Source organism: Schistocerca nitens, chromosome 6, assembly GCF_023898315.1.
Source record: "Schistocerca nitens isolate TAMUIC-IGC-003100 chromosome 6, iqSchNite1.1, whole genome shotgun sequence".
NCBI lineage: Eukaryota > Metazoa > Arthropoda > Insecta > Orthoptera > Acrididae > Schistocerca > Schistocerca nitens.
This window is the reverse complement of record NC_064619.1, coordinates 660877445-660903963: the sequence shown is the minus strand read 5'-3', so window position 1 is coordinate 660903963 and position 26519 is coordinate 660877445. Positions and strand designations below refer to the sequence as shown.

The 26519-nt window shown below is 40.9% G+C and overlaps 2 protein-coding genes across 2 annotated transcripts; both read left to right on the top strand.

The window, feature by feature from the left end:
* Positions 1-797: 797 nt before the first annotated feature.
* Positions 798-16745, top strand: LOC126262401 (SOSS complex subunit C homolog). The gene is made up of 3 exons (XM_049959016.1): positions 798-954; positions 16171-16292; positions 16536-16745. The coding sequence occupies exons 1-3, from the start codon at positions 924-926 to the stop codon at positions 16686-16688; spliced, it is 306 nt and encodes a 101-aa protein (XP_049814973.1). The 5' UTR covers positions 798-923; the 3' UTR covers positions 16689-16745.
* Positions 16704-17364, top strand: LOC126262400 (rRNA N6-adenosine-methyltransferase METTL5). The gene has a single exon (XM_049959014.1). It carries the CDS (start codon positions 16704-16706, stop codon positions 17340-17342), a length of 639 nt encoding a protein of 212 aa, XP_049814971.1. The 3' UTR covers positions 17343-17364.
* Positions 17365-26519: the final 9155 nt, after the last annotated feature.

Here is a 26519-nt window from a genome sequence, read left to right as displayed (position 1 = left end):
TTTTCAACTGCAATATCGAAACAAGAGTTGAGTGAAATAATACCCGCAATTTGTCAATTAGAGCATTGTATGCTGCTCAGTCACTATATTCTTTACTTTAATCTTCCACAAACATGGGTGGTTTCTATATATTTCAATGAATTCACTTACAAACTCTCGAGAACACTGACGAGTATCGGCCATTTTAATGCCCTGTGCGCACAAATACAAACACTAGACTGAGCAAACAGCTGTTTCGCGCCAGATTTGCGGCGATCTCCTGTCCACACGCTCCAACTTGTCTGTGCAGATGTGGTTTGAACCCACAGATTTGAGAGGTTTCGCTCAAACCTCCAACTCCAACTTCCAGGTTTGCACACACCTTAGGTCGGTGCAAATCTTCTGTCCACACGCAACGATCTGTCTGCACAGATGTGATGTGCGCAGACAGATCGTTGCGTGTAAACGGGCCTTTACTCACCAACCCTGAAAGGAGCGAGTAGCTTTTCGATAGAACTGCAACTAAGAATATCTTTTGGCGATCTAGAAAAAATTGTGCACAACGCTCGTTATGATTATAGATCCTTAACGGGAATTTATTTTCTGTAACAATAGGAAATTTTATCTTTCATTGCAGTAACTGCTGCATTTTCATAGCATATAACGTTTTATTTTGATGTTATGCTCTTGTTCATGTTTTATTACTGGATTATTACTGTGCGGTTGAGGTAAAATGCTTTGTTGGAATACATAATATTAAGGGGATTTCAAATTGTATTTCCGCGAAAATGCAGTGCATCTTTGGTACCACAGGTCATATTTGAGTTTTCTCTGTGCAGTATTTACATTACACGCTTACATAGGACATCCAGTCGTATAGTGCACTGTTCATATTGAAAGTTTAGCGCGTGAGATGCGTAGTGCAATTATTGCGTAACGTAGACATGTCGTTCCAGCAAATAAATCCTCGACAAGGTAATGCAGATATCAGGATGTCAATAAATTCCAGTTGAACGTGACTCATAATTTTAATAATATGCGGACAGATATTTCTTTTATTTCTAAGAGGATGAAGAATGGTTTAATAAGACAGTGTAAAAGTGGACTGATGCTTTCTTCTAACCTACATTAGTTTATGAGCATTAGGAACTTTAACGTTGGTAAATAGGAAATAAATGTCAGTTACCAAACAAAATCAGAGTGCTCGCACGAAATAACTGAACAACCACACATTTGCTCTGTAGAATTAGATACGTTAGGGAATCATCCACCTCAAAAGTGAGAAATTCGTTCCATTTTCAATTAACCAAATGTACTCATAACTTAGTGACTGCAACAATCGGTGAAGTCTGAGGAAACACTTAGGCACCCCATATCACCATTGAGACTTTTTGAACAGAATATCTTTACCACCAGCTCCGTAGTTGGAATGTTTTGTATCAGAATGTGCTACTAGTGTAGTAGGGCTTACATAGAAAGCACTCAAAACTTTACTGGATTCTTAGTTAATATAGGATTTCCTTTGTGAGAATCAGTGTGCCATATTGGTAAAGATACATATTAGAAAATAGTGATTCAAAATTAATATTTGCAATGTTTCAAACTTGCTTGAAGTGTTGTATGTGTTGGGAAGAGTTTTTCTTGTCTGGATAGACCATTCTGTACAGTTCAACCATGAACTCCTTGTATCATAAGCATTTACAACCATAGTTCGTGTATATTTCCCTCGGCACTTTATAATGGGATAAGATATGATTAATATTAGGTTTATCTTGATTTTTAGTGTTGCCGGCCAAGGTAATGAAACTAATGTGTTGCTGCAGTTCATATTGATAACTGACCATATTGATATTTAAGCAGTTATGAGTAATGTCAGTGATATATTTAAAATTATATCTCCTCCCCTCCCCCCCATGAACGATGGATGTTGGATGTTGCTGTTGGTTGGGTTTCTTGTGTGCGTGTGCAATAGGCCTACAGATAGCCATACCATAGGTGCAACCACATAGGAGGCTTATCTGTTGATAGGCCAGACAAATGTTGGTTCCTGAAGAGGGGATGCAGCCTTTTCAGTTGTAGCAGGAGCAACAGTCTGCATGATTGAATGATCTAGCCTTGTAACATCAACCAAAATGGCCTAGCTGTGCTGGTACTGCAAACGGCTGAAAACAAGGGGAATCTATAGCCATAATTATTCCTCAGGGCATGCAGCTCTTCTGATAATGGCATCCTTAAGGATAAAATACACTCCTGGAAATTGAAATAAGAACACCGTGAATTCATTGTCCCAGGAAGGGGAAACTTTATTGACACATTCCTGGGGTCAGATACATCACATGATCACACTGACAGAACCACAGGCACATAGACACAGGCAACAGAGCATGCACAATGTCGGCACTAGTACAGTGTATATCCACCTTTCGCAGCAATGCAGGCTGCTATTCTCCCATGGAGACGATCGTAGAGATGCTGGATGTAGTCCTGTGGAACGGCTTGCCATGCCATTTCCACCTGGCGCCTCAGTTGGACCAGCGTTCGTGCTGGACGTGCAGACCGCGTGAGACGACGCTTCATCCGTCCCAAACATGCTCAATGGGGGACAGATCCGGAGATCTTGCTGGCCAGGGTAGTTGACTTACACCTTCTAGAGCACGTTGGGTGGCACGGGATACATGCGGACGTGCATTGTCCTGTTGGAACAGCAAGTTCCCTTGCCGGTCTAGGAATGGTAGAACGATGGGTTCGATGACGGTTTGGATGTACCGTGCACTATTCAGTGTCCCCTCGACGATCACCAGTGGTGTACGGCCAGTGTAGGAGATCGCTCCCCACACCATGATGCCGGGTGTTGGCCCTGTGTGCCTCGGTCGTATGCAGTCCTGATTGTGGCGCTCACCTGCACGGCGCCAAACACGCATACGACCATCATTGGTACCAAGGCAGAAGCGACTCTCATCGCTGAAGACGACACGTCTCCATTCGTCCCTCCATTCACGCCTGTCGCGACACCACTGGAGGTGGGCTGCACGATGTTGGGGCGTGAGCGGAAGACGGCCTAACGGTGTGCAGGACCGTAGCCCAGCTTCATGGAGACGGTTGCGAATGGTCCTCGCCGATACCCCAGGAGCAACAGTGTCCCTAATTTGCTGGGAAGTGGCGGTGCGGTCCCCTACGGCACTGCGTAGGATCCTACGGTCTTGGTGTGCATCCGTGCGTCGCTGCGGTCCGGTCCCAGGTCGACGGGCACGTGCACCTTCCGCCGACCACTGGCGACAACATCGATGTACTGTGGAGACCTCACGCCGCACGTGTTGAGCAATTCGGCGGTACGTCCACCCGGCCTCCCGCATGCCCACTATACGCCCTCGCTCAAAGTCCGTCAACTGCACATACGGTTCACGTCCACGCTGTCGCGGCATGCTACCAGTGTTAAAGACTGCGATGGAGCTCCGTATGCCACGGCAAACTGGCTGACACTGACGGCGGCGGTGCACAAATGCTGTGCAGCTAGCGCCATTCGACGGCCAACACCGCGGTTCCTGGTGTGTCCGCTGTGCCGTGCGTGTGATCATTGCTTGTACAGCCCTCTCGCAGTGTCCGGACCAAGTATGGTGGGTCTGACACACCGGTGTCAATGTGTTCTTTTTTCCATTTCCAGGAGTGTAGTCCAGACGTAAAGTAGTCCCCCATTCAGATCTTGGGGACTAATCAGGAGGATGTCACCATTAGGGGGGAACCTGCATTTGTATCGGAGCATGGAATGTTAGATCCCTTAATTGGGCTGGTAGGTTAGAAAAATTAAAAACGGAAATGTGTAAGCTGAAGTTAGATATTGTAGGAATTAGTGAAGTTAGATGGCAGGAGGAATGGGACTTCTGGTTAGATGAATTCAGGTTGTAAATATAAAGGGGTAATGCAGAAGTAGGTTTAATAATGAATAACAAAATAATAACATGGGTAAGCTACTGAGAAACAACTTAGTGAACGCATTATCATAGCCAAGAGAGAGACAAAGCTTGCACCTATCACAACAGCAAAAGTTTATGTGCCAACTACCTCTGCAGATGATGAAGAGAGGAAAGAAATGTATATGATGTGATGGGAGGACTCGAATTCGATGGTAGGAAAAGGAAGAGAAGGCAAAACAGTAGGTGAATGTAAAATAGGGGAAAGGAATGAAAGAGGAAGCTGCCAGGTAGAATTTTGTATGGAGTAGGAACAATTTAATCGTCGCTGGCACTTGGTTTAAGAATTACGAAAGAAGACTGTAAATGTGGAAGAGACCTGGAGACATTGGAAGATTTCATATTGATTATATAATGGTAAGTCAGATTTTGGAACCAACTTCGAAGTTGTAAGGCATTTCCAGGGGCAGATGTGGACTCTGACAACAATTTATTGGTTATGAACTGTAGATTAAAACTAAAGAAATTGCAAAATAGGAGGATATTTAGCAGAGGGGACCTTGATAACTGAAAAGGACTAGTGTTGTTGTGACTATCATCAGTGTAGGAAAAGATAGATTGCTACTTACTGTAAAAAGACACGTCAGGTTGCAGAAAGGCACAATTGAGACACTGGTCAAAGCTTTTGGCCACAGCCTTCTTCAGCAAAAGGAAACTTGCACCATCCATACACACTGGCAACCACACGTGACCACCAACTGCGGCAGCTGGGCTGGAATGCAGTTGAAGGCCATGACAAAGCTTTATGTATGTGTCTTTTAATTGTGCTTATCTGCAACGTAAGGTGTCTTCTTTAGACGGTAAGTAGCTATCTGTTTTCCAACGTTGTTGTTAGTTTAAGAGGGAGCATTTGGCAACTACAGGCTAGAACAGGGAAAAGGAAAACAGTAGAAGATGAATGGGTGCCTTTAAGAGATGAAATAGCGAAGGCAGCAGAGGACCAAATAGGTAAAAAGACAAGGCCTTGTCAAAATCCTTGGGTGACACAGGAGATATTTAATTGATGAAAGGTGAAAATATAAAAATGCAGCAAATGAAGCAGGCAAAAGGAATACAAATGTCTAAAAAATTAGATTGACCGTAAGTGCAAAATGGCTAAGCAGGAATGGCCAGTGGACAAATGTAAGGACGTAGAAGCATACATCACTAAGGTTAGGTAAATGGCACCTATAGGAAAATGAAGAGATATTTGTATAAAAGTGAACCACCTGTATGAATATCAAGAGCTTGGACTGAAAACAAGTCCTAAGGCCGGTATTACACTATCAAATTTCTTTGTCAAAGATTTGATCAAAGATGTGATCAAATATTCCGTCAAATATATTTGACAAAGATCTTTGACTTAGCGCTAGAAGGGGTATTACACTGTCATCAAATTTTTCGTCAAAGTTCAAGATGGCTGACAACAACTTGTTATTAACCGCAGCAGTTGCACGTACCGCAATTGCATTGTGTGCACATGCGGAAAAGAAGTGGGGAAAAAAAGGAACTATACATACGAGGTTGACAGTCTTAAATTCCTGGGATTACAACTTGATAATAAATTCAGTTGGGAGGAGCACACCACAGAACTGCAGAAACGCCTTAACAAATCTGTATTTGCAATTCGAGTGTTAGCAGACACAGGCGACATAAAAATGAAAAAGCTTGCATACTTTGCCTACTTTCATTCCATAATGTCATATGGGATAATATTTTGGGGTAAGTCTTGAAGTCAAACAAGTTTTCAGAGTTCAAAAGCGTGTAATACGTATCATTTGTGGAGTAAATTCACGGACGTCCTGCAGAAACCTCTTCAAAGAACTGGGTATACTAACTACTGCCTCTCAGTATATTTACTCCTTAATGAAATTTGTCCTAAATAATATATCTCTTTTTCCAGCAAACAACTCAGTTCATATATACAATACCAGGAACAAAAAGGATCTGCATGAGGACTTAAAAGCACTTAACTTTAGTTCAAAAAGGGGTCCACTACTCAGGAACACTCATCTTCAATAATTTGCCAGCAAACATAAAAAATGTAGTTAGAAATAAAGATCAGTTTAAAAGGAGCCTGGAAGACTTACTAGTGGCCAGCTCCTACTCCATTGGCGAAATTTTTAATAGAAACAAATGATGTATTGTATTTATTCATACTACTAGTATTGATATTTCAGCTTAAAAAAAAATCGACATGTTCCACATCCACGAGGATCTCCTCAGCACGGATTTATGGAACGAAAAACTAATCTAATCTGGGTGAAGCCGTGGGTTTTACGACGACACGATAAAAGCATTCAACAAAACTTGTTACGTGAGCTTACAGTGGAAGACGTCAAGTCGTACATCAATTACTTAAGAATGGATGAGCATACATCTCTGTATGTGCTCAATGAAGTGTATCCTCATATCACAAAGCACAATATTCACTTAAAAACTGCCACATCTTCAGAAGACAGGCTCACTGTAACACTCAGATTCCTTGCTACAGGAGAGGCCCAGGGTTATGTTAGGTTAGGTCAGGTCAGGTCAGGTCAGGTCTCCAATCTTCTTAATCTATTTTTGTATTCAGGGTGCCTCACGTTGTAAAGCGCCTCATCAGCTTCAGACATCTCTATTAATTTTGTAGTTGTCGGCACACACGAATTGTATTTACCGGCAATGGTTATAAAAACACTACAGACGACAGAACGCTGCAGCGATGCTAGCGCTCCATGTGGTAACATGTCACATTGCAGTGAACAGAAGACAAGCGATTTCTTTGATAAAATATACAGCGAGGCCCTAGATTTGATCAAATATGGACGACATTTGACAAAGTCCCTATTACACTGTCAAATATCTTTGACAAAGATATTGGAGAAAGAAATTTGATAGTGTAATACTGGCCTAAGCAAAGAATGAAAAGGAGAAAGGTGGAAGAAGTGTATAGAGGGTCTGTACAGGGTAGATGAACTTGCAGGCAATATTATGGAAATGGAAGAGGACATAGGTGAAGAGGAGATGGGAGACATGATACTGCAAGTAGAATTTGATAGAGCACTGAAAGACTAACTAGGCCCCAGGAGTAGATGGCATTCCATTAGAACTACTGACAGCCTTGGGGGAGCCAGTCATGCCAACTCTTCCATCTAGAGTGTAAGATATGATACGGGAAACACCCTCAGACTTCACGAAGAGTTTAGTAATTCCAATTCCAAAGAAAGCAGGTGCTGATAGGTGTGAACATTACCAAACTATCAGTTTGATAAGTCACAGTTGCAGTTTTTACTAGCACAAATTCTTTACAGAAAGACAGGTAGAAGCAAACCTATGGGAATATCAGTTTGGATTTCAGAGAAATGTAGGAACATGCGAAGCAATACTGACCCTATGACTTATCTTAGGTGATAGGTTAAGGAAAGCCAAACCTAAGTTTATAGCATTTGTAGATGTAGAGAAAGCATTTGACAATATTGACTGGCAAACTCTTTGAAATTCTGAAGGTGGTAAAATACAGGGAGCGAAAGGCTATTTATAATTTGTGCAGAAACAAAACTGTTGTAGCCTGTCCCCAATGTTATTCAGTGTGTACATTGAGGAAACCAAAGTAAAATTTGGAGAAGGAATTAATGTTCAGGGAGAACAAATAAAAACTTTTAGGTTTGCCAATAATGTAATTCTGTCATTGACAGCAAAGGACTTTGAACAGCAGTTGGCTGGAATAGACAGTGTCTTGAAAGGTGGATATAAAATGTATATCAGCAGAAGAAAATCAAGGAAAATGGACTGTAGTCAAATTGAATCAGGTGATGCTGAGGGGATTAGATTGGGAAATGAGATACATCAAGTAGCACATTAGTTTTGCTATATGGACATTAAAATAACTGATGATGACTATAGTAGAGTGTAGATTAGCATTGGCAAGAAAAGCATTTCTCAAGAAGAGAAATTTGTTAACATTGAATATTGATTTGTTATGAAGTCTTTCTGAAAGTATTTGTGAGGACCGTCACCAAATATGTAAGTGAAACATGGGCAGTACAGTGTAGACAAGAGAATAGAAGTTTATGAGATGTGGTGCTACAGAAGCAGCTGAAAATTAGTTGGGTAGAGCACCTAACTAATGAGGAGGTACTGAATAGAACTGGAGAGAGAAGAAATTTGTGGAACAGTGTGACTAGAAGATGGAATCAGTTGATAGGACACATTCTGAGACATCAAGGGATCACCGATTTAATATTGGATGGAAGTGTGTGGGAGGGGGGGGGGGCTAAAAATCATAGAGGGAGACTTGACAGATGAATACAGTAAGCAGATTCAGAAGGTTGTAAGGTGCAGTAGTTGGATGGAGATGAAGAGGCTTGCACAGGATAGAGTAGCATGAATAGCTGCATCAAACCAGTCTTTGGACAGAAGACCACAACAGCAACCCTTGTATCTTTTGATATTGTGTATTCAGAACAAACCAAGACACTGTAATACTCCAGATTCCACCACTTTTAAGCTAGTATCTCTGCCAGGTTTTAGTGTCGAAACTGTGTTAATTAATTCATAGTTGTTGATATTCCAACCTGGACACAAACATTTCTAATACAAAGGAATAACTAAATGATAAGATAACAAGAAAGTTTGCCTATACCAGATTTCAGTTCTAGAAAAGCATGTAGATTGATAAACTATTGTGCACCAGGTGAAAGATAGAGTAGTATCTGAACTTATAAAACTGACTAATACTACATGAACTCATAACTGAGACATGGGAAAAAAACATACACCAAAATATCATAAAACTCTATTATTATGTCTAGGCATAAAAAAAAGAGAGAAGTTGGCTCGTAAGAGTCCTGTCGTTTGAATACAACATCAGATATCATTTGTATAGAAGTGGAAAAAGGGTAAAGAGTACAAAAATATCCCTGAAAATGTGATTTTCAAACAATTTACAAATGACAGACTCAATTACTTGGTGACTGTAAACACCAGTTTGAGAGCTCTTCTTGTGACAGTGATCTGTAGCATTGTTTGTTTTCACGTTTCCCTGTTGGCCTTACTCCCTCAGGTTTCATCTTTTTCACCCATACTTCATTCTGTCCTGTCCTTTTTGTGTTTTTCCCACGTATTTTTGAGCTTGTCCCCATTCATTTTTATGTAATTTTTGTTTTTACGCTTTTTTGATCCTCCAGCAAGGATCCTTGTTCCTTCCTTCTGAACAAAAACAGAAAAGTTTCCTTATCCGTAGGCAGAACCCAACCCCACATACTGTTCCCAAGTTGTTGCTGAGCTCATATGAGTCTCTCCCCCCCCTCCCACCCCCCCACACACACACCCTCCAATGAAATTAAGCATCTCTGGCAGCAACCACTTTTCATAATGACCTCTATTTGTCCAAATTTTGCCAGTCCATAGCCCTCATTAACCTTGTTCCACAAGACCATGTAAATCGGGCCCAAACATCCTTCCAATGCCTCCTCTCCAGCCATAAAATTCTCCTTCTCTGCAGTCGCAAATTACTGCATCTCGTGTCTCTCACTGAAACCACTATCCACCACCGCTACAACAGCCTCAGAACTTCCCTCATAGCTGACAACCCTGCCTCACAGATCTATATGCTGTTTACCACTCTCACAAGCTCCCTTACACCGCCATACAGAATCCAACCTAAACAGACCCTAAACACTGTTGTGAAGCTTTGCTCTAAAAGCCATTTAGTCCCGTAAAAGTATTGGTCCTTTCCAGGGGCTTTGTCTTTTGCCACATTCTCAAAGTCAGTCACACTGGATTGTTTAACATTTTCTCTCCTCCTCAATCCGTACAGTGGAAACACTTTTTTGACGCCAACTCTTGTCACTCAACCTAATGCCAATGTTGAGCCCTGTCTGACTCAGTTCACTCCTCCAGTCAACCATGATGCATCCCACTGCCCTTCAACTCACCACTATGAACATTGAAGAATTTATTAATCCCAAACCTTGCCTCACAATCATTTTCCAAATCCTTTAACATGGAAACCAATCTTACATCTGCGGAATGAATCATAATCCACCACATAAAAACTTAACCCTACCTGCTGACAAAGGCTCAACCTCTGTAGTTTTGACCTGCAGTGATCAACTGACAGAGACTTAGCCAGTTGTTACATTGCTCCACCTACAAATCCTGCCACAGTGACCCAAATCCAACAGGATATTGAGTCTCTCCTCTAATTCTTAAGCTCTATGCAGAACTCCCCCTCCCCCTGCGCTCCTACCTTCTACATGCTTTCCAAAGTCCATAAAACCAACCACGCAGCGTGCCCATTGTGTCCGGTCAGTGTACCCCCGTTGAGAGAATGTCTACTCTTGTAGACCAACACCTTCAGCATATTACCCATATCATACCCTCCTATATAAATGACATCAATCATTCCCTGTACCAGTTCTCCACAATTCTTGTCCCTTTACCACATAATTTTATTGCTACAGTGAAATGAGATTCAGTTTAACACAAACCACAGACGAAATTACGATAAAATCCATACAGATATGTGCATATGAAGATATTGAAGTTTTTGCAAGAAATAGAAGTGCACCTATGGAAATCTGAAGGCATAGTCCATTTCAATTCAGGCAGGGTAGGAAAAATCTTACTTTCATAGTATCTGATGTTATTGAATTTAGCATACGTTAAAATGAAGAACTAAATATGGAACACTTTTTTGCTTTCTCCAAAAAAATTTCTGCTCAGAGATTCAGCCCGCCAAAGATGATGCTGCGCATACGATTTTGAAGTTTGCGAATTTTGATTAAAATTTTTATAATGCTGTATCTCTGAAACAGTTCTAGATATTTTATTGGTTTTTTGTTATTTGAAAGGTAATTGCTCTATGATTACAAAGAAATCCTCCATTTGGGCTAATCTGTCAAAGTTCTTTTACAACAGCATTCAGAACTTTTTATAATTTATGAAAAAATTTTTTTTCAGAAATGCCAGTACATAATTTTTTTTCCCTGTTGATTAGTACCATAGGCCTATAGTTCTACATTCCCTGAAAAGGAGAGCTTTCATATTGTGGTTGAACAGGCTTTATAAACAATTGAAATTTTTGCGATACATAAAATCGGTTTTATTACCACATTATCACATAACAGGCTCATAAAAATCAAACATTATTTAACATAATTTTAGTTTTGAAAGATGAGGAAGAGACTCATTTTTCAAGCATTTTAAATGGTTCCAAAATATGTGTGAAAGGTCCAAAGACTTAAAGGTTTCAATTTATACAACTTCTGTGCACTCTGTTTTGTACCAGAATTAGCCAGTCAATGAACTAAAAGTGTGTTCCATTGCTTCAGTATCTTCATTTGATATAGAGTGATGCCTTCCTGTTGAACCAATAGGAACTGGAGCACTTAAAATCTTCCAAACATTGTGAACAGGAAGTGAGCACTGACGGCGTTGTTGCTGTCCTTCAGCTGGAAACCCATATCCAGCAGCTGGTCTATGTGGTAGCATAAAATTCACCACAATTTCATTTAACTCACAATTGGTGTCTATAATCTCTGCAATCCACCAATCACCATCATACACACACCCCACAAATATCCCCCTTCGCAGGTTGTGAATCTGAATATTATCCTGCTATTTCTGAGGTGTTGGCCGAACGAACAAAATTTCTTCTTTCTTGCTCTTTAAAGTGCGTGCAGTATGAGTTCGCCCATCAGTTTTAATCCAAAAATGTGTCTTCTGAATTCCTTTCACAGGAGTACTTTGGTTGGACCATTCTTCTTTTTTCTGCACATGGAATTCTTAGATTTCCCCTTTGGACAAAAGAGTGAGGGCTGTGGATGTGTAAGATTTCAAGACTCTCAAAAAATCCTCAGCATTCTGAAGCACAGCTGTATTTGGTCTGGAAAGATTGCTTTGTAGCATGGTGCTTCAGCAGGCCTTCCACACTATCACAAGGCCCCTTCCTGTGACCAGTAGCACTGTATACCCAGTCAGTTGGCACAAGCAACTTAATTCAAACAGCTGGTAACAATTTTTAAAATGACTGGGAGCACCATCAGAAATAATGATCATCTTCTCTGCACCTGTTGGATTTTGTGCATTGCTAGCAAAGCATGTGCTGAGTCACGTCCTGTGTCATCACTTATAACTGCAACACTTGTGGTCTAGTGAAAATGTCACTCCTATAAAAATTGAAACCTGGTCATTACTCCAATGATAGCTTTGTACTTCTTGTGGGAGAATTACAGACCAGTTCTCAGCAAATTCACAGTGAAGCACTAAACATAGGCTAGTTCTTCAGCCTGTACACACCCTTTTACTTCTGCAATGTGTTGTTGCAATTTCTTCAGATGCTGGTGTGTTACTGCTTTCACTGACTATTTACCAAGTTCATCAGTGAAATTGTCAAAGGCAACAGTTTGTTTTCTTAATTAGTTTATTTTCCTCCCATGTTGCATATGTAATTTCTGCAGTTATCTGCTACGTCTTCCAGGCCAAGTGTCTGTAAAGACAGTCCTCCCTTTCCAGGGCAGTCACCACATTCTTGAAACAAAGAAGTCACTTGCTTTACGTCACAGACTACTAATGACTTAAGACGCCCAACCAAGGTGTTGTATGTCACGTGCTCCAGTAAGTTCTTCAAAGTTACCACACAAAGTTCAAAATTCGTGCAGTACAAACATAAACAGACACCTCTAGGTGGGTATAGAACTACCTACTTAGGTCATAGTGCATAAAATGTTGATCTTCCAATATGTGAAGTTGTATAGTTGCTCTTATAAACTGCAAAAGTTTCTTTAATACTGCGAGTCGTGTACCTCCTCACTTTCGCAACTTTTTGACCTTCAACTGTTACTGTTGAGTGTCTTTTTTGTTGGCACTCTGGTAAGAACAGTACCATTTATCTTCCAGATAAGATGACTGCCCTATTTAAACTTGGTATGCTCCTACAGGATGACCATAAGGATCTGGTGTTCCAAAGACTCCTTTTACAGGCCTCACATTTCTTGATTTGTCTACCATGTACTTTGATACTGTTGGAATGTGGTTCAAAATTGTTTTTTTTTTTTTAAATGTCTCTGGAATATTAGTTAAAACTTGCACCTTTTTTACTGTAGGATGCACACTATTAAACAACTGAATTGACATTTGTGGAAAAGCTCCTGGCAAGAGGTGTAAGAGTGCTTTGGTTCATTTTCTTCTGAAGATGGAATTCCTACTTTAAAGAGTGTGGTCAGCTTTGCTGTAGTGTATTCATCCATAGGTTTAGTAATTTCTTTGTTTTCTTGATGTATAGAGCTTATGACTTGATTTCACTGCCCATGGTTTCTTAACAGGCCTAACACCTACCTCTGCAGCTGACTGATTCAGGTTATTTATTGGTCCAAAACTTCACCTGCAACATGGGAGGCTTCACGATGTTCAGGTACTATCATTGTTATTCAGTCAAAAGATTTAGAACACAAAAAGTCATCACTGGAAACATCTTCACCTTGAAACAGAGTCTTCAAATGAGAACGCTTCTTCCCAACCTAACAGTCTGTGTTTTTTATCTTATATATCACTCTTTTTATGGATATTCAAATAGTCAGCACACTTCACTCTCCTGTGGCCCCTGTCAGAAAACATTTCAAACAGTCTTTTCCCCAAAACAAGCTGCAACTGTGTCAACAGGCAAATTCCTCACAAAAACGCACAACTCACTGGATGGTCTCAGATTTCTTATAAGCCTCTTCAGGAAGCAAATTAGCACTGAACAATTAGAATACAGAAACCTGCAATGAACAGCCACAACAAAGACACTGGCAAGAAACTACAACAAAGTGTAAGAAATAACTGCAACAATGAAAGTGAAAAGAAATAACTGCAACAAAGACAACAGAAATAAACATTGCAACAAGGAAATTAGTTAGAAACAACTGTAGTAAAGACATACATTACCCTTGAAAATGAAAAAAAAAAATTTTTTTTAAATAAAACCTGCCCAAGGTAAAAGTGGAAGCTCTCCTTCACAGAGAATATAGTACCACAAGGTGCTAATCAACAGAAGAAAATCTAACTTTGAACTGGCATTTTATTTTTAAAAAATCCTGTAAATTAAAAAAAAATTCAAAAGGTGACAGTAAAAGAACTTTGACATGTATGTCCAAACAGAGTATCCATTGTAATCATAAAGCAATTATCTTTAAAAAAAAATTCAGAAATTTGCATCTCCAAAATGGTGTTTACAGTGTCATCTTTGGAGGCCTGTATCTCAGGGCAGGGCAGGAATTTTTTTGGAGAAAACAGAAAAATATATGTTTCTTACTTGCTCCTGAATTTTAACATATGCTAAATTCAATGACATTCAAGCCTATGAAGGTAACCCCCTGTCTGAAGTGATACGGATTATGCCTGAAGTAATGAAAACAAAGGGAACACCATTTGGACTATCTGTAATGAAAGCAAAGTATATAATAATGTTAAATTCGTAGGTTTTAATGTCATATGGCTATGACTGCTAACAAGTCTCTGAAAGGTGTTGCATGCTTCAGTACTTTCATTCAGTGATGATAATATGAGAGTATGAGTGAAAGGATGGAAGCTGGAAATAGGTTTTGTGTAAACTTACAGAACTGCTTAATTACAAGAATAAAAATGTTGATACTACTATACTGGAAATTCTAGGATGAAACAACAGAAAATGAGGGAATGCAGCCAATCACCATAATCAATCTAAGAGCATTCGAACAGAAAGAAAGTTATGGGCAGTGTGTTGAAAAATAACATGTAGGCCTAACAATGTATTATTGAAATATATACAAGGGTAAGCATTGTTGCTGTTGGGAAACTACAAGCAATTTTATGAAATTTTTGCCTTTGTTTGTATTTTATAATCTTTTGTCCACAGGACACTTCCTCAATAACTGTGAATCCAACTGCTTATCTCTTGTGTTTGTAGTGCCTGTTACAGTTTTTGGTTGTCAGTCCAGCACTAATAAGCTGGGTGTTGGAAGAAATTGTGAAAACTGTGCCATTCTTTTCTCATTGGGAGAGCCAGTTTTACTCCCAATATCTTTTCCACTCATTTTTACTATTTATGTTTCACAACATCTTATCAGGCCTAGTAATGACATTGCTCAACCACTGCAATTTATTATTAAAGTCCTATATTTTTCCTCAGCTATTATGTGAAAAAACAGAGTTAAGAAATTATCTACACTGAGGGTTGTCATTGTATTGATGGCCAAAATGTTGATGCCTTGACACACACACACACACACACACACACACACACACACACACACACACACACACACACACACACAGGCAGCAGTGAATAGCACTCCCTATCAAAGGAATGTAGTGTCTTTGATGCAGAACTAGTAGCCATTATGCCAGCTTTGAAGTATATCAGCAGCTGCTCACATTAAACTTTTGTAATTTTGGACTGGCTCTTTGAGAAGTTAAAAGCTGTTAAGTTAATGTTATCCATGACACCCACTTATACTGTTCACTCAAGACCTTTCTGAGCTCCAAAACACCAGAAGGCCGATCGTTTCTCCCTGCACCCTCAGCCATGTTGAAATACCTGAACATGTTACCACATATGATTTTGTCAAGGAGAGCACCAAAGATGACACTTTGGAAATAAAGGTACCAGCCCTGGCTTAGGGGGACCCTATTCCATTACATACCAGTGCCATGGCATAGTGAGTGGTATGCTGTAGCAAACATCAGCAAGCTATGTACTGTAAAAGATCCTACATTTGCATGGATGCCTCCATACAGAATGTCCCACTCGGAATCTAGAATCTGTGCTGATGCCACGTCCGCAACAATAGAATGACCCATTTGTATGATCTTAAATAAGTTGTCCCACCTTACTGCAGTAAGGCGAACTATCTGCAAATTTAGCAAATGACATCCAGTAGAAATTTGTTTTACATTTTGTCAGACAATGTTGCTTATCTGAAAGTCAAACACTGAATTTTGTTGGCACCCAGGTGGGGCGATTCAGCTATTTTACCAATCTTTTAAAATGACAGGGGTGTTCACTGTTTGGATGTGGAAGGTGTGCCTAGCCCCATTTGTCAAGCCCAGTGGACCTCCAGTTATTTTCAGCGAGGTTATTTTCCGCCACCCAATGGTTATGGTACGTTACTCTTCCAGTATTTTGGTCCCTTAACCCATCAGTCCAATCCACTTTCATATGACAGTTAATACTGTATGAAATTAGTTCATTATTCAACATTGATAATGATCAAAATAATTTGTACTTGTATGTTTTTAGATCTTGCAAGCAGGAAGATACTTGAAGAAATCCAGTTAAAGAAACAGATGCTTTTGAAGCAAGGTGTGGCGCCTACTCTTAACTCCTCTTCAATCAGTGCTCTGCCTGTCGGAGTAACAAATGTTAGTAATAAACATCTAACTTAAAACACATAGTACTGTACTGTAATGGCTGGAATTATTCTTAGTGTCTTGTGAAGACAGAAATGGATTAACATTTTTGCTGTTTGGTGGATGCAGAACTAAAATATGTAATGCAAACTTATAGTAAAAGTTAAGAGCAACTAGTTTCCTGAGACACTTGCTAGCTAAAAAATATTTGATCTTCACATTCTTTAGCTCTGATAACTTTTCTTTCTGTTCTAGCCATCGTCGATGTCAGCTGAAGCCCATATGCTTTCTCCATCACAGAGAGTTGCTATGCAGCAAGCAAATTCCATGTCATTTGGTTTCTTTATTACTCAGGATTCACTATTTGGCAACCTTATACTACCAGTGCTTCCTCGCTTTCACAAGTAGATAAACTATTGTAAAATGGCGTGCTTGAAATTAAAAGAACTTGAATCTTGGCTTCAAGATATTGACATTTTTGAAAAACCAAAGGTGTGGCTAGAGCAATATGCGACCTCTCCACACATCGGTAGCCGTATGCTATATACAATGCAGTCTTGTTATGGAGACATAGCAGGGAAGTTGGTAGCAGATTTGGGCTGCGGATGTGGTGTTCTTTCGGCAGGTGCTGCAATGCTTGATGCAGCACAGTGTGTGGGATTTGAGATAGATACTGATGCTTTAAGTATTTTTTCACAAAACATATCAGAACTTGAACTTACAAACATTGATGTAGTGCAGTGTGATGTGACTAATGGGTTGCCAGTATGTTTTGACAAAGTGTTTGATGTTGTTGTTATGAATCCACCATTTGGTACAAAACGCAATCAAGGTGTAGATGTTAAGTTTCTTGAAGTGGCTGTGAAATTAGCCAGTGAGGCAGTTTATTCTCTTCATAAAACCTCAACAAGAGAATACATCCTAAATAAAGCCTCAAACTGGAACATGAAAGCTGAAGTTCTAGCAGAGCTGCGTTTCAATTTACCAGCTTCATATAAATTTCACAAAAAGAGTTGTGTTGACATCGATGTTGATTTCATTAGATTTTCATTTTTATCATAAAATAAATAATGTATGTAAATAGTTTTGTTTTATGGCAACAGTCATTTTAAACTGTGTAATTCCTTATGTCCTATATTGATATGCTCCTAATAACTGTGTGTGTGTGTGTGTGTGTGTGTGTGTGTGTGTGTGTGTGTGTGTGTGTTTCCTGCTGTTTTCACTTACTGCAGCATTGCAAAATGTGTGGCTGTACATACAATGACAATTTTGTAATAATTTAAGCAGGAGGCAGTGTTCAGTTTTTATCATGGTGGATCACATTTCCTTGGAGTGTGTTCCTCAAAGTGTTTATCCTAGGACTAAAACTGCTTTAATGTGACATTTGTTCATAGTTTGCATCAAGTGGCATTCGTTGTACGGCCAGTCCACCATATCCAGTCGTTACACGCACTGCTGTGAAAATTTTTACCATTAGATAATGGGAACGGCATTAGTGCCCCTAGTGGTGAGAATCCAGCCATTAGATTGATTGTTTTTAATTATTTTTCTACTTCATTAACAAAGTAGTTCTTACATTTTTGCATTCCAAGCATCCGTAAAATATCAGTAGATTGTGACATAAACATAAAATCACCAATTCAGTGACATAATTTGTAAAGGAAATCATTCCAGTTTAAGCTGTTTAAAACATTATTTATTGCAATTTTGACACATTGTTATTTTCAAGCATGTTGGGAATTTGTAACCCACTCAGTAATATAAAATTGTGACACGCTGTGTAAGAGGCAGTTGCATATGATGGTTTGAATTTATCTGCTGTTCCATATATTGTACACATTATAAAGCTGGTGAAATAATAAGCTACAAGTTATTCATGAAGATACATTGACTGTGTGTATAATTGCAGCTTACTCTGCTGAAAGCAAGAAAACATTAACACACATTTCATGCTTGAGCAACATATATTTCTATTGTCTGTTATTATGATAGGCACTTTGCTTGACACACAACAATTTCACATGAGTCTTAAGAATTGCACATTCTTACATTTCACTCGACTTTCTAAGACACAAACATTTTTGTAAGTGTAGCAACTTGTGCTTCAGAAGCAAATGTGTTTAAGGTTCTTGCTGTTTATGGTTCAGATGTAGCAAAAATTGTGGAATTGGTTTCTTTTTTGTTGGGGGGAACCTTCTATTGCTTTTGATGTTTATCATTCAAATATGTGTGTGCCCCCCCCCCCCCCTCAGCTACAGTTGGGGTCTCATTTGCCATGTAAATAAGTATTGCATTTCATACAAGTTTCCGATGCTCCACATTCACTGATTTGTTGGGAGTGTAGTTGTTGAGTAGATATATGATGAAAGATAGTGTCTTTTGCTGTTTACTAGCCACTTTTTTTTTGTTTGTAGAAGAAAATGACATTCTTAAGTAAACAACTATTAAGTCACAAGAGAATCGTAAATAAGCTGCTCTGTAATATACTGTTTCATACCCTTCAGGGTGTTTAGGCAACTAAATAAAGACAAATTGGTGTCATTTTTTATTTAGTGCTGAGTTTTATGGTACTCCAGATACTCCCTTTTCCAAAAACTGTTTGAAATCAATGTAAACAATACTGTTCACACTCATCTGACATTGTATTCAGAAATATAACTTTCCGTCCACTTGGAACACTGCTGTCGAAGTGTGTAACAAGAATGAGCAGGAGCATTATGACTGTGTGCGTTAATCTGTGGTATGGTTTTCAATATTGTATAAGAAATAGGACAACAGTACTGACAAATGGGTGATTAAAGACTTTTCACCCTTCCCTGACCATACATTCATTGGTCATGATTACGAGCAGGTAAGGGAATATATTGAGTTGTGATGCAAAATCCAGTTTCTTGTTACAATAAGGCATAAATCCTTAACATTATATACATCATAGAATGAAACTTCAGCAAATGGTCATTTTCAGACATCAGATAACTTAATTGTGCACATATTGATTTTATTCAAAATATATTATCTTATAATTTATTATCAGCTTGATAGAAAACAAATTGATTAACATTATTCTCTGTGTGGTATCTATAGATATTATCCTGTTGTGTGTGGAATGACCAAATTTGTTGGTTGCTCCAGGTTAGAGTTGGCACTTCAGTCAGCTCTCCACAGGTCGAAGAAAATGGTATCCCACACGGTGCTGCCTGAATGTCACGCTCTTCATCGCCATTAAATGCTAGTGACCTCTATCAGGTCGTATGTCAGCCCTTCGCTGTCTTTCAGTGACTTTTGCATCTGGTGCAGTTCCCACTCAGTAGCCCTGGCTGAATGCCAGCTTCAAGCTGTCATGTGATGGGCCTCTGTGTGGACTCTTTCCCATGGTTTCCACTTCTTCGCAAAAAAGGGTCATAGTTTTGCCACCATACCACATTCCATCCTGACTCAGAACCCTACTTGGATATCCAGCACTTGTAATTGTTGCACAGTCCAATTTCTTTTGGGCCTCCTTTTTGATAAGAAACTGACTTGGCTGCCCATTTCACCAACTTAAGACTAGTTCACATGGAAGGTTAACACTGTCTGCTTTCTTGCCCATATCTCTAAGAGTGTGGATTGTGCTACTCCACCCCATATATACTGGTACTTTCTGATTTGAAATTTAGACCCAGCCCATCATCATGGAGTTTGGCCGTTGGTGCCTTCCAGACTGGCACTGTATACATTCTCCTTGCTGAAGCTGTGTCCTTACCTTTTTAGTTCTGATGGTACCAACTCGTTGTTTCCTATGCGGTCACCATTCGACAATTTCCTGATCATCCAACAATCCCATTCCTATCGCATACGAGGGGCATCGACCTCCTGATACTTGCCCTCTTGGTATTACCAGTAGGATTGCGCCTTGCAACACTTTGTCAGACTCTCCACCTCACCTCCCTGGAATTTGCTCCCCAAGTTTTCTTGCATGCCTCCTTTGATTGGTGCCCAAGCCATGAATTAGGATAGATATTTTTCTATGTTCATAAAGCATGTCACCCCCATGACCATTTGGTGTCTCTTATACTCTGTTCTTCAGGAGTTTCTGTGCTCCCATCTTTTACACTGTCTGCTCTAAAATAGTGGATAAGACAATATGCTTGTCTGTGTCTGTGTCAGTGAGGAACGCAATTTGTTGCCAGGAATATTTAGTGTCTTCACAGCTGAGCTGAGAGCTGTTAACAGAGCCCTCCGCTTTATCAAACAGGTCTCCTGTGGCCATGTCTTAATATGTAGTGGGTTACTCTTTTCACCTGCTGGTCTCTACTATTTAAGACCTTCTTGCTCAGTTGTCTTTGTGTGTCCTAAGTCATATGGGTATCACAGGGAATGAGGGAATGAACTGACCAACCATTTTTGGCTAGAGGGGTGATTGATTACCTGCCGCTGCCCGCCCCCCCCCCCCCCCTCCCCCCATTTACTTTGCTGATCCCAAGTGCAGATTTGCATGGCAAATAAGACCTTTGCTCACTCAGAGATGGAATGACATGTGGTTAGCTACTGCACCGACTAACAACCTCCACACTATCAAGAAGACTACTGCTGCATGCCATTCTTCCTTGTTCCCCCTGAAAGGAATCCACCATTCTATGTTACCCCTGTATTGTTCATAGTTTCATTTTACATAATGAGCCACCCCAACATTGTACTTGTGGTGCCTTACAAACAGTTGCTTATATCCTGGTGGAATGCCCCCTTCTTTAGGCTCTCAGTGCTGAGTGTGGCCTTCAGAATTCTTTGTCTCAAATACTGTCAGACAATACATGGATGGTAGTTTTTGCACCCTACTTTCTGTTTTAGAGGTCTTTGTTGAATGGTGGGAGTTTAAAGCCTTGACTACAGTGGGGCAGGAGTGGGTGGGATGACTCCCATCGCCCATTTTTTTGCCTTCTCACTTTTACTATTCTGAATCTGCTAACTGGAAGGCATTCGTTGCTCTGTAACTTTACACCCTTCATCAGGCTGGTTGGATTCGGATGTGGAGTTCGGCTTTTCTTGCTATTGGATGGTCTCTGGGAGACCCCTTGTCTGCTCTGACTTACGTACCAGCCTGGTACATACTCTTCTCTGTAAATTCTTTCTCAGCTCTGACATCAGTGTTGCCTTCAATGCCTCAGTCTTACTGCTCATACATACTTTCATCCTCAGAACATGTACTTGGTGGATGTCTTGTGGATGAACTACTCCTGGATCAAGGGGCTGATGACCTTGCTGTTTAGTCCCTTAATCCCCAACCAACTGATGGCCAAGAGCAGAGTTGACCACCTAGTGCTGGAGCATGCAGCCGAGCAGAACATACTCAACTTCAGTGGCTGTTTAACAACACGCCACGGATCTTTTCCCTGAACAGCAGCTTCTCTGAATTAAATAGATTGGAATTGCCCTTACAACACAGCCTTCAGTCCCTCCTAGCCTTATCTTCACTGACCCGTGCCCATAAAATTAGGTCTATCTCTGCCCCCATTTCATTTAGCAATTTCTAATCTCCCTCTTGCTCTGTTCTATCCCCTTACGCCATTCAACTCCTCCAATTCCTTGTGTGCCAAATAAAACTCCCCTTCTTGCACCAGGGCATGTGCACTAGTGCCACATTTCTATCCTGTCTCTTGATACATCTCCCTTTCAGTTGTCATCCACCCCTCCTCTCACCAGCTCCCACCAAAACAATTCCCTGCTCCCAGTTGAGCTGCAGTGCAGAGCATGATATGTCAGAAACCTCAGCAGTGTACTCATGCTTATTTAGGTGTGTATCAACTGATCGACAACTCATCTGTGTAGTGAATAGTTACTTTTCTCCTTTTAATATTTGTATTCCACTTAGGATCTTCCATTACATTTTTAAATAACACAACTTTGATTTTAAATTATAGATTGCTTTCCACTCTAATAGAGGATTGGAAAAACAAATGACAGGAAAATACTATAGAATCAGAATTGTTAAATCAGTTTCCTTCCATGCATTGTACCACCAAAGTGGTGGTGTTTTGAGTGATGAGTAGAGGCAACTGTTAGAGGATTTTGTTTTAGTGGAGTGTGTGGAAATATCTTGGCCTCAAGGCCAGGAACATAAACTGGTTGTAACGCTGTTGGATGCAGTTTGTTTCATATGCATGTAGAAATTGGAGGCTGAGAAGAGTTTAATTTAGAAACTGTTACTGGCTTTGAATTTAAAAAGGTGTTTGATAAATGCAAAAAGTATGCGCTCATTGGACTAAAACATGTTTCTTTCACTATTACGACACAAAGTCCACATCAGAACACACATTTAGTAACATGACGGCATCAGTTCAGACAAATCAAGAAAACATGGAGCACTACTGTGAAATTAAGATACTTTTGGATGCTATAAACATGGAAACAAAACAAAACAATCCTGTTTTCCATCATAGCGGTGAAGTAGTAATTTATGTGCAGACACTGTTGTGGTAGTTACACAGGCAAAAGATAGCTTATAAGGGCAAAATTCTTTTTAAAAAAAGTTTATTAATGTGGAGTGGCAGTACTCCCACATTATGCAAGTGATGGCTGGCTGTGAAATATAAACTGCGGAACACTGAAAATAGCTCACCCAGAGAAGAATGGTAAAAATGGCCACATTGACACTGCAATTAGGCAGGGGGCCCTATTTAAATGGCACATAGTGGAAAAGTAATACATGTTACAATCTCATCGCTAACTCGGAGATGACATTAGTAGGCCCAGAATGCCGGGTAGACATGTTAATTACATTTCTCACAGTACAGCCGGTTTGAGAGGGACCTAATCATTGGCATGAAAACTGCAGGTTGGTCAATATGTCAGGTCGACAATCATTAAGTAGAGTTCCGACAGATGATGATGATGATGATGATGATGATGATGATGATGATGATGGGAGCAGTGGCCACGAGATGGCACACACAACATACTGGGTCTGGAGCAACCCGAAAGATGACGATGAGAGGGTTGAAGAATTGTGGGGCAAGCAACCGTGGATACTACAGTGACTCACTTCATGATAAAAGCAGATGTAAAGGTGCCAGATGTTCCACAAATGATATCCAGGCACCCTTGTCATGTGCTGCTGTTAACACTGAGACATCATCGACTCAATCTTCAGTGATGCTGAGCCAGAACAATGTGGACTGCCACAGATAGGCAAAACGTAGTGTATAGTGATGAATTCCAATTTGTTTTGGGGATATATAACTGCATACAGATGTGGTGAATAGTACAATTCCACCCACACCGTCACATGCTGCACCACCCACATAGCTGGTGTAATGGTATGATCCCCTAAAATTGTGATATGTGGAACCTTAATGGGTTGGTGTTATGCTGACTTGACATTCTTCAGCCTGATGTTGGACCTTTATTACGTAGTCTACCAGGGGCACTTTTCCTGCAACATAATTTTCATCCTCATACACTGTGAGTTGCTCATGACTTCGTACATCATGTTCAAACCTTTCCATGACTGGCCTGCTCTGCGGACTTGTCCCTTATACAGCATATGTGGGACTAGCTGAAATGGTAGATGCCGTTGTCACTCTGTACATTATTTGGAGGTGGCTGTTCAAGATTTTTGGATCAATCTGCCTCAGAACATCAGATGTCTAATCAGCTCGATGCCAGACCATGTAGCAACACATATTGCAGCCAAAGGTGGTCCAATGTGTTACTGATGTTGCATTGTATTTGTCTATTTGTACTAACTACACTCCTGGAAATTGAAATAAGAACACCGTGAATTCATTGTCCCAGGAAGGGGAAACTTTATTGACACATTCCTGGGGTCAGATACATCACATGATCACACCGACAGAACCACAGGCACATAGACACAGGCAACAGAGCATGCACAATGTCGGCACTAGTACAGTGTATATCCACCTTTCGCAGCAATGCAGGCTGCTATTCTCCCATGGAGATGATCGTAGAGATGCTGGATGTAGTCCTGTGGAACGGCTTGCCATGCCATTTCCACCTGGCGCCTCAATTGGACCAGCGTTCGTGCTGGACGTGCAGACCGCGTGAGACGACGCTTCATCCAGTCCCAAACAAGCTCAATGGGGGACAGATCCGGAGATCTTGCTGGCCAGGGTAGTTGACTTACACCTTCTAGAGCACGTTGGGTGGCACGGGATACATGCGGACGTGCATTGTCCTGTTGGAACAGCAAGTTCCCTTGCCGGTCTAGGAATGGTAGAACGATGGGTTCGATGACGGTTTGGATGTACCGTGCACTATTCAGTGTCCCCTCGACGATCACCAGTGGTGTACGGCCAGTGTAGGAGATCGCTCCCCACACCATGATGCCGGGTGTTGGCCCTGTGTGCCTCGGTCGTATGCAGTCCTGATTGTGGCGCTCACCTGCACGGCGCCAAACACGCATACGACCATCATTGGCACCAAGGCAGAAGCGACTCTCATCGCTGAAGACGACACGTCTCCATTCGTCCCTCCATTCACACCTGTCGCGACACCACTCGAGGTGGGCTGCACGATGTTGGGGCGTGAGCGGAAGACGGCCTAACGGTGTGCGGGACCGTAGCCCAGCTTCATGGAGACAGTTGCGAATGGTCCTCGCCGATACCCCAGGAGCAACAGTGTCCCTAATTTGCTGGGAAGTGGCGTGCAGTCCCCTACGGCACTGCGTAGGATCCTACGGGCTTGGCGTGCATCCGTGCGTCGCTGCGGTCCGGTCCCAGGTCGACGGGCACGTGCACCTTCCGCCGACCACTGGCGACAACATCGATGTACTGTGGAGACCTCACGCCCCACGTGTTGAGCAATTCGGCGGTACGTCCACCCGGCCTCCCGCATGCCCACTATACGCCCTCGCTCAAAGTCCGTCAACTGCACATACGGTTCACGTCCACGCTGTCGCGGCATGCTACCAGTGTTAAAGACTGCGATGGAGCTCCGTATGCCACGGCAAACTGGCTGACACTGACGGCGGCGGTGCACAAATGCTGCGCAGCTAGCGCCATTCGACGGCCAACACCGCGGTTCCTGGTGTATCCGCTGTGCCGTGCGTGTGATCATTGCTTGTACAGCCCTCTCGCAGTGTCCGGAGCAAGTATGGTGGGTCTGACACAACGGTGTCAATGTGTTCTTTTTTCCATTTCCAGGAGTGTATTTGTTTACATGTCTCAATTTTGGGATAAAGGGAATCTTGCATCTGCATCATTGTCTAATAAATTTCATTTCAATCTGATGCTTCCATCGTGGTGCACTATTTAAAATATTCCCTAGTGTGTTATACATAGAAGTTCCAAAATTCTGTAGCTTCTGTTTTTTCATTATCTTGAACCTGAAATGTTTCCCATAGCAATTTGTTTTTATGACATACACACACCTGTATCATTAACAGTATCTGGTAATATAAATGTAGACAAGTGATCAAACTTATGTTTTAAAAAGGCAGTTCACCAGCGAAATAAATTACAATATTTAAAGAGTAGAAGGATAATTAGAACAGTTAAGCTGCAGTTTCATAAATTGTTGGAGAGGGAGGAGGTGGTGTAATGTGATTATGGCTACGACTGATGCATTATGTCCCCTCACTTGGTTGCATAATATGTGGTTTGGTTTGCATCTGAATGCTTCTGGTAAAACATTACTTACACACGTAATTGGCAGTATCACCTAGCCTGACAAAGCAGTATCCATCTTTTCCCAGTGATATCCAATGTGGTCCCTAGGCCTTTAAGGTAAAATAGATTTGATAGGCAGAGATGCAGAATAAATATGTTGTTGGTGTGGTCTTCAGCCCGAAGACTTGCTTGATGCAGCTCTCCACTCTAGTCTTTCATGTGTAAGACCCTTCCTCTTTCTAACTACAATAAATCCTTTTGAATATGTTTACTTGAGTCAAGCATTGGTCTCCCTCAACGATTTTTACTTCGATACCTCCGACTGTGTCCCTTTTTTTAGTCAAGCGGTACCCTAAAAATATTTTCTCCTAAATTATACCACCTCATTAAATGCACGCTACACCCTTCAGCTTTCTTCTGTAGCACTAAGTTTCAAAAGCTCCTATTAACTTCTTAACTGTTCATCATCCACATTTCTCTTTCACACGTTACACTTCGTACTGTACTTTCAGAAGCAACTTCCTAAAACTTAAATTTATACTAGGTGTTAAAATGTCTCTCTTTCAGAAACATTTTTCTTGCTATAATAAATCTGCATTTTACACTCTCTCCACTTTGGCCAGCATGTTATTTC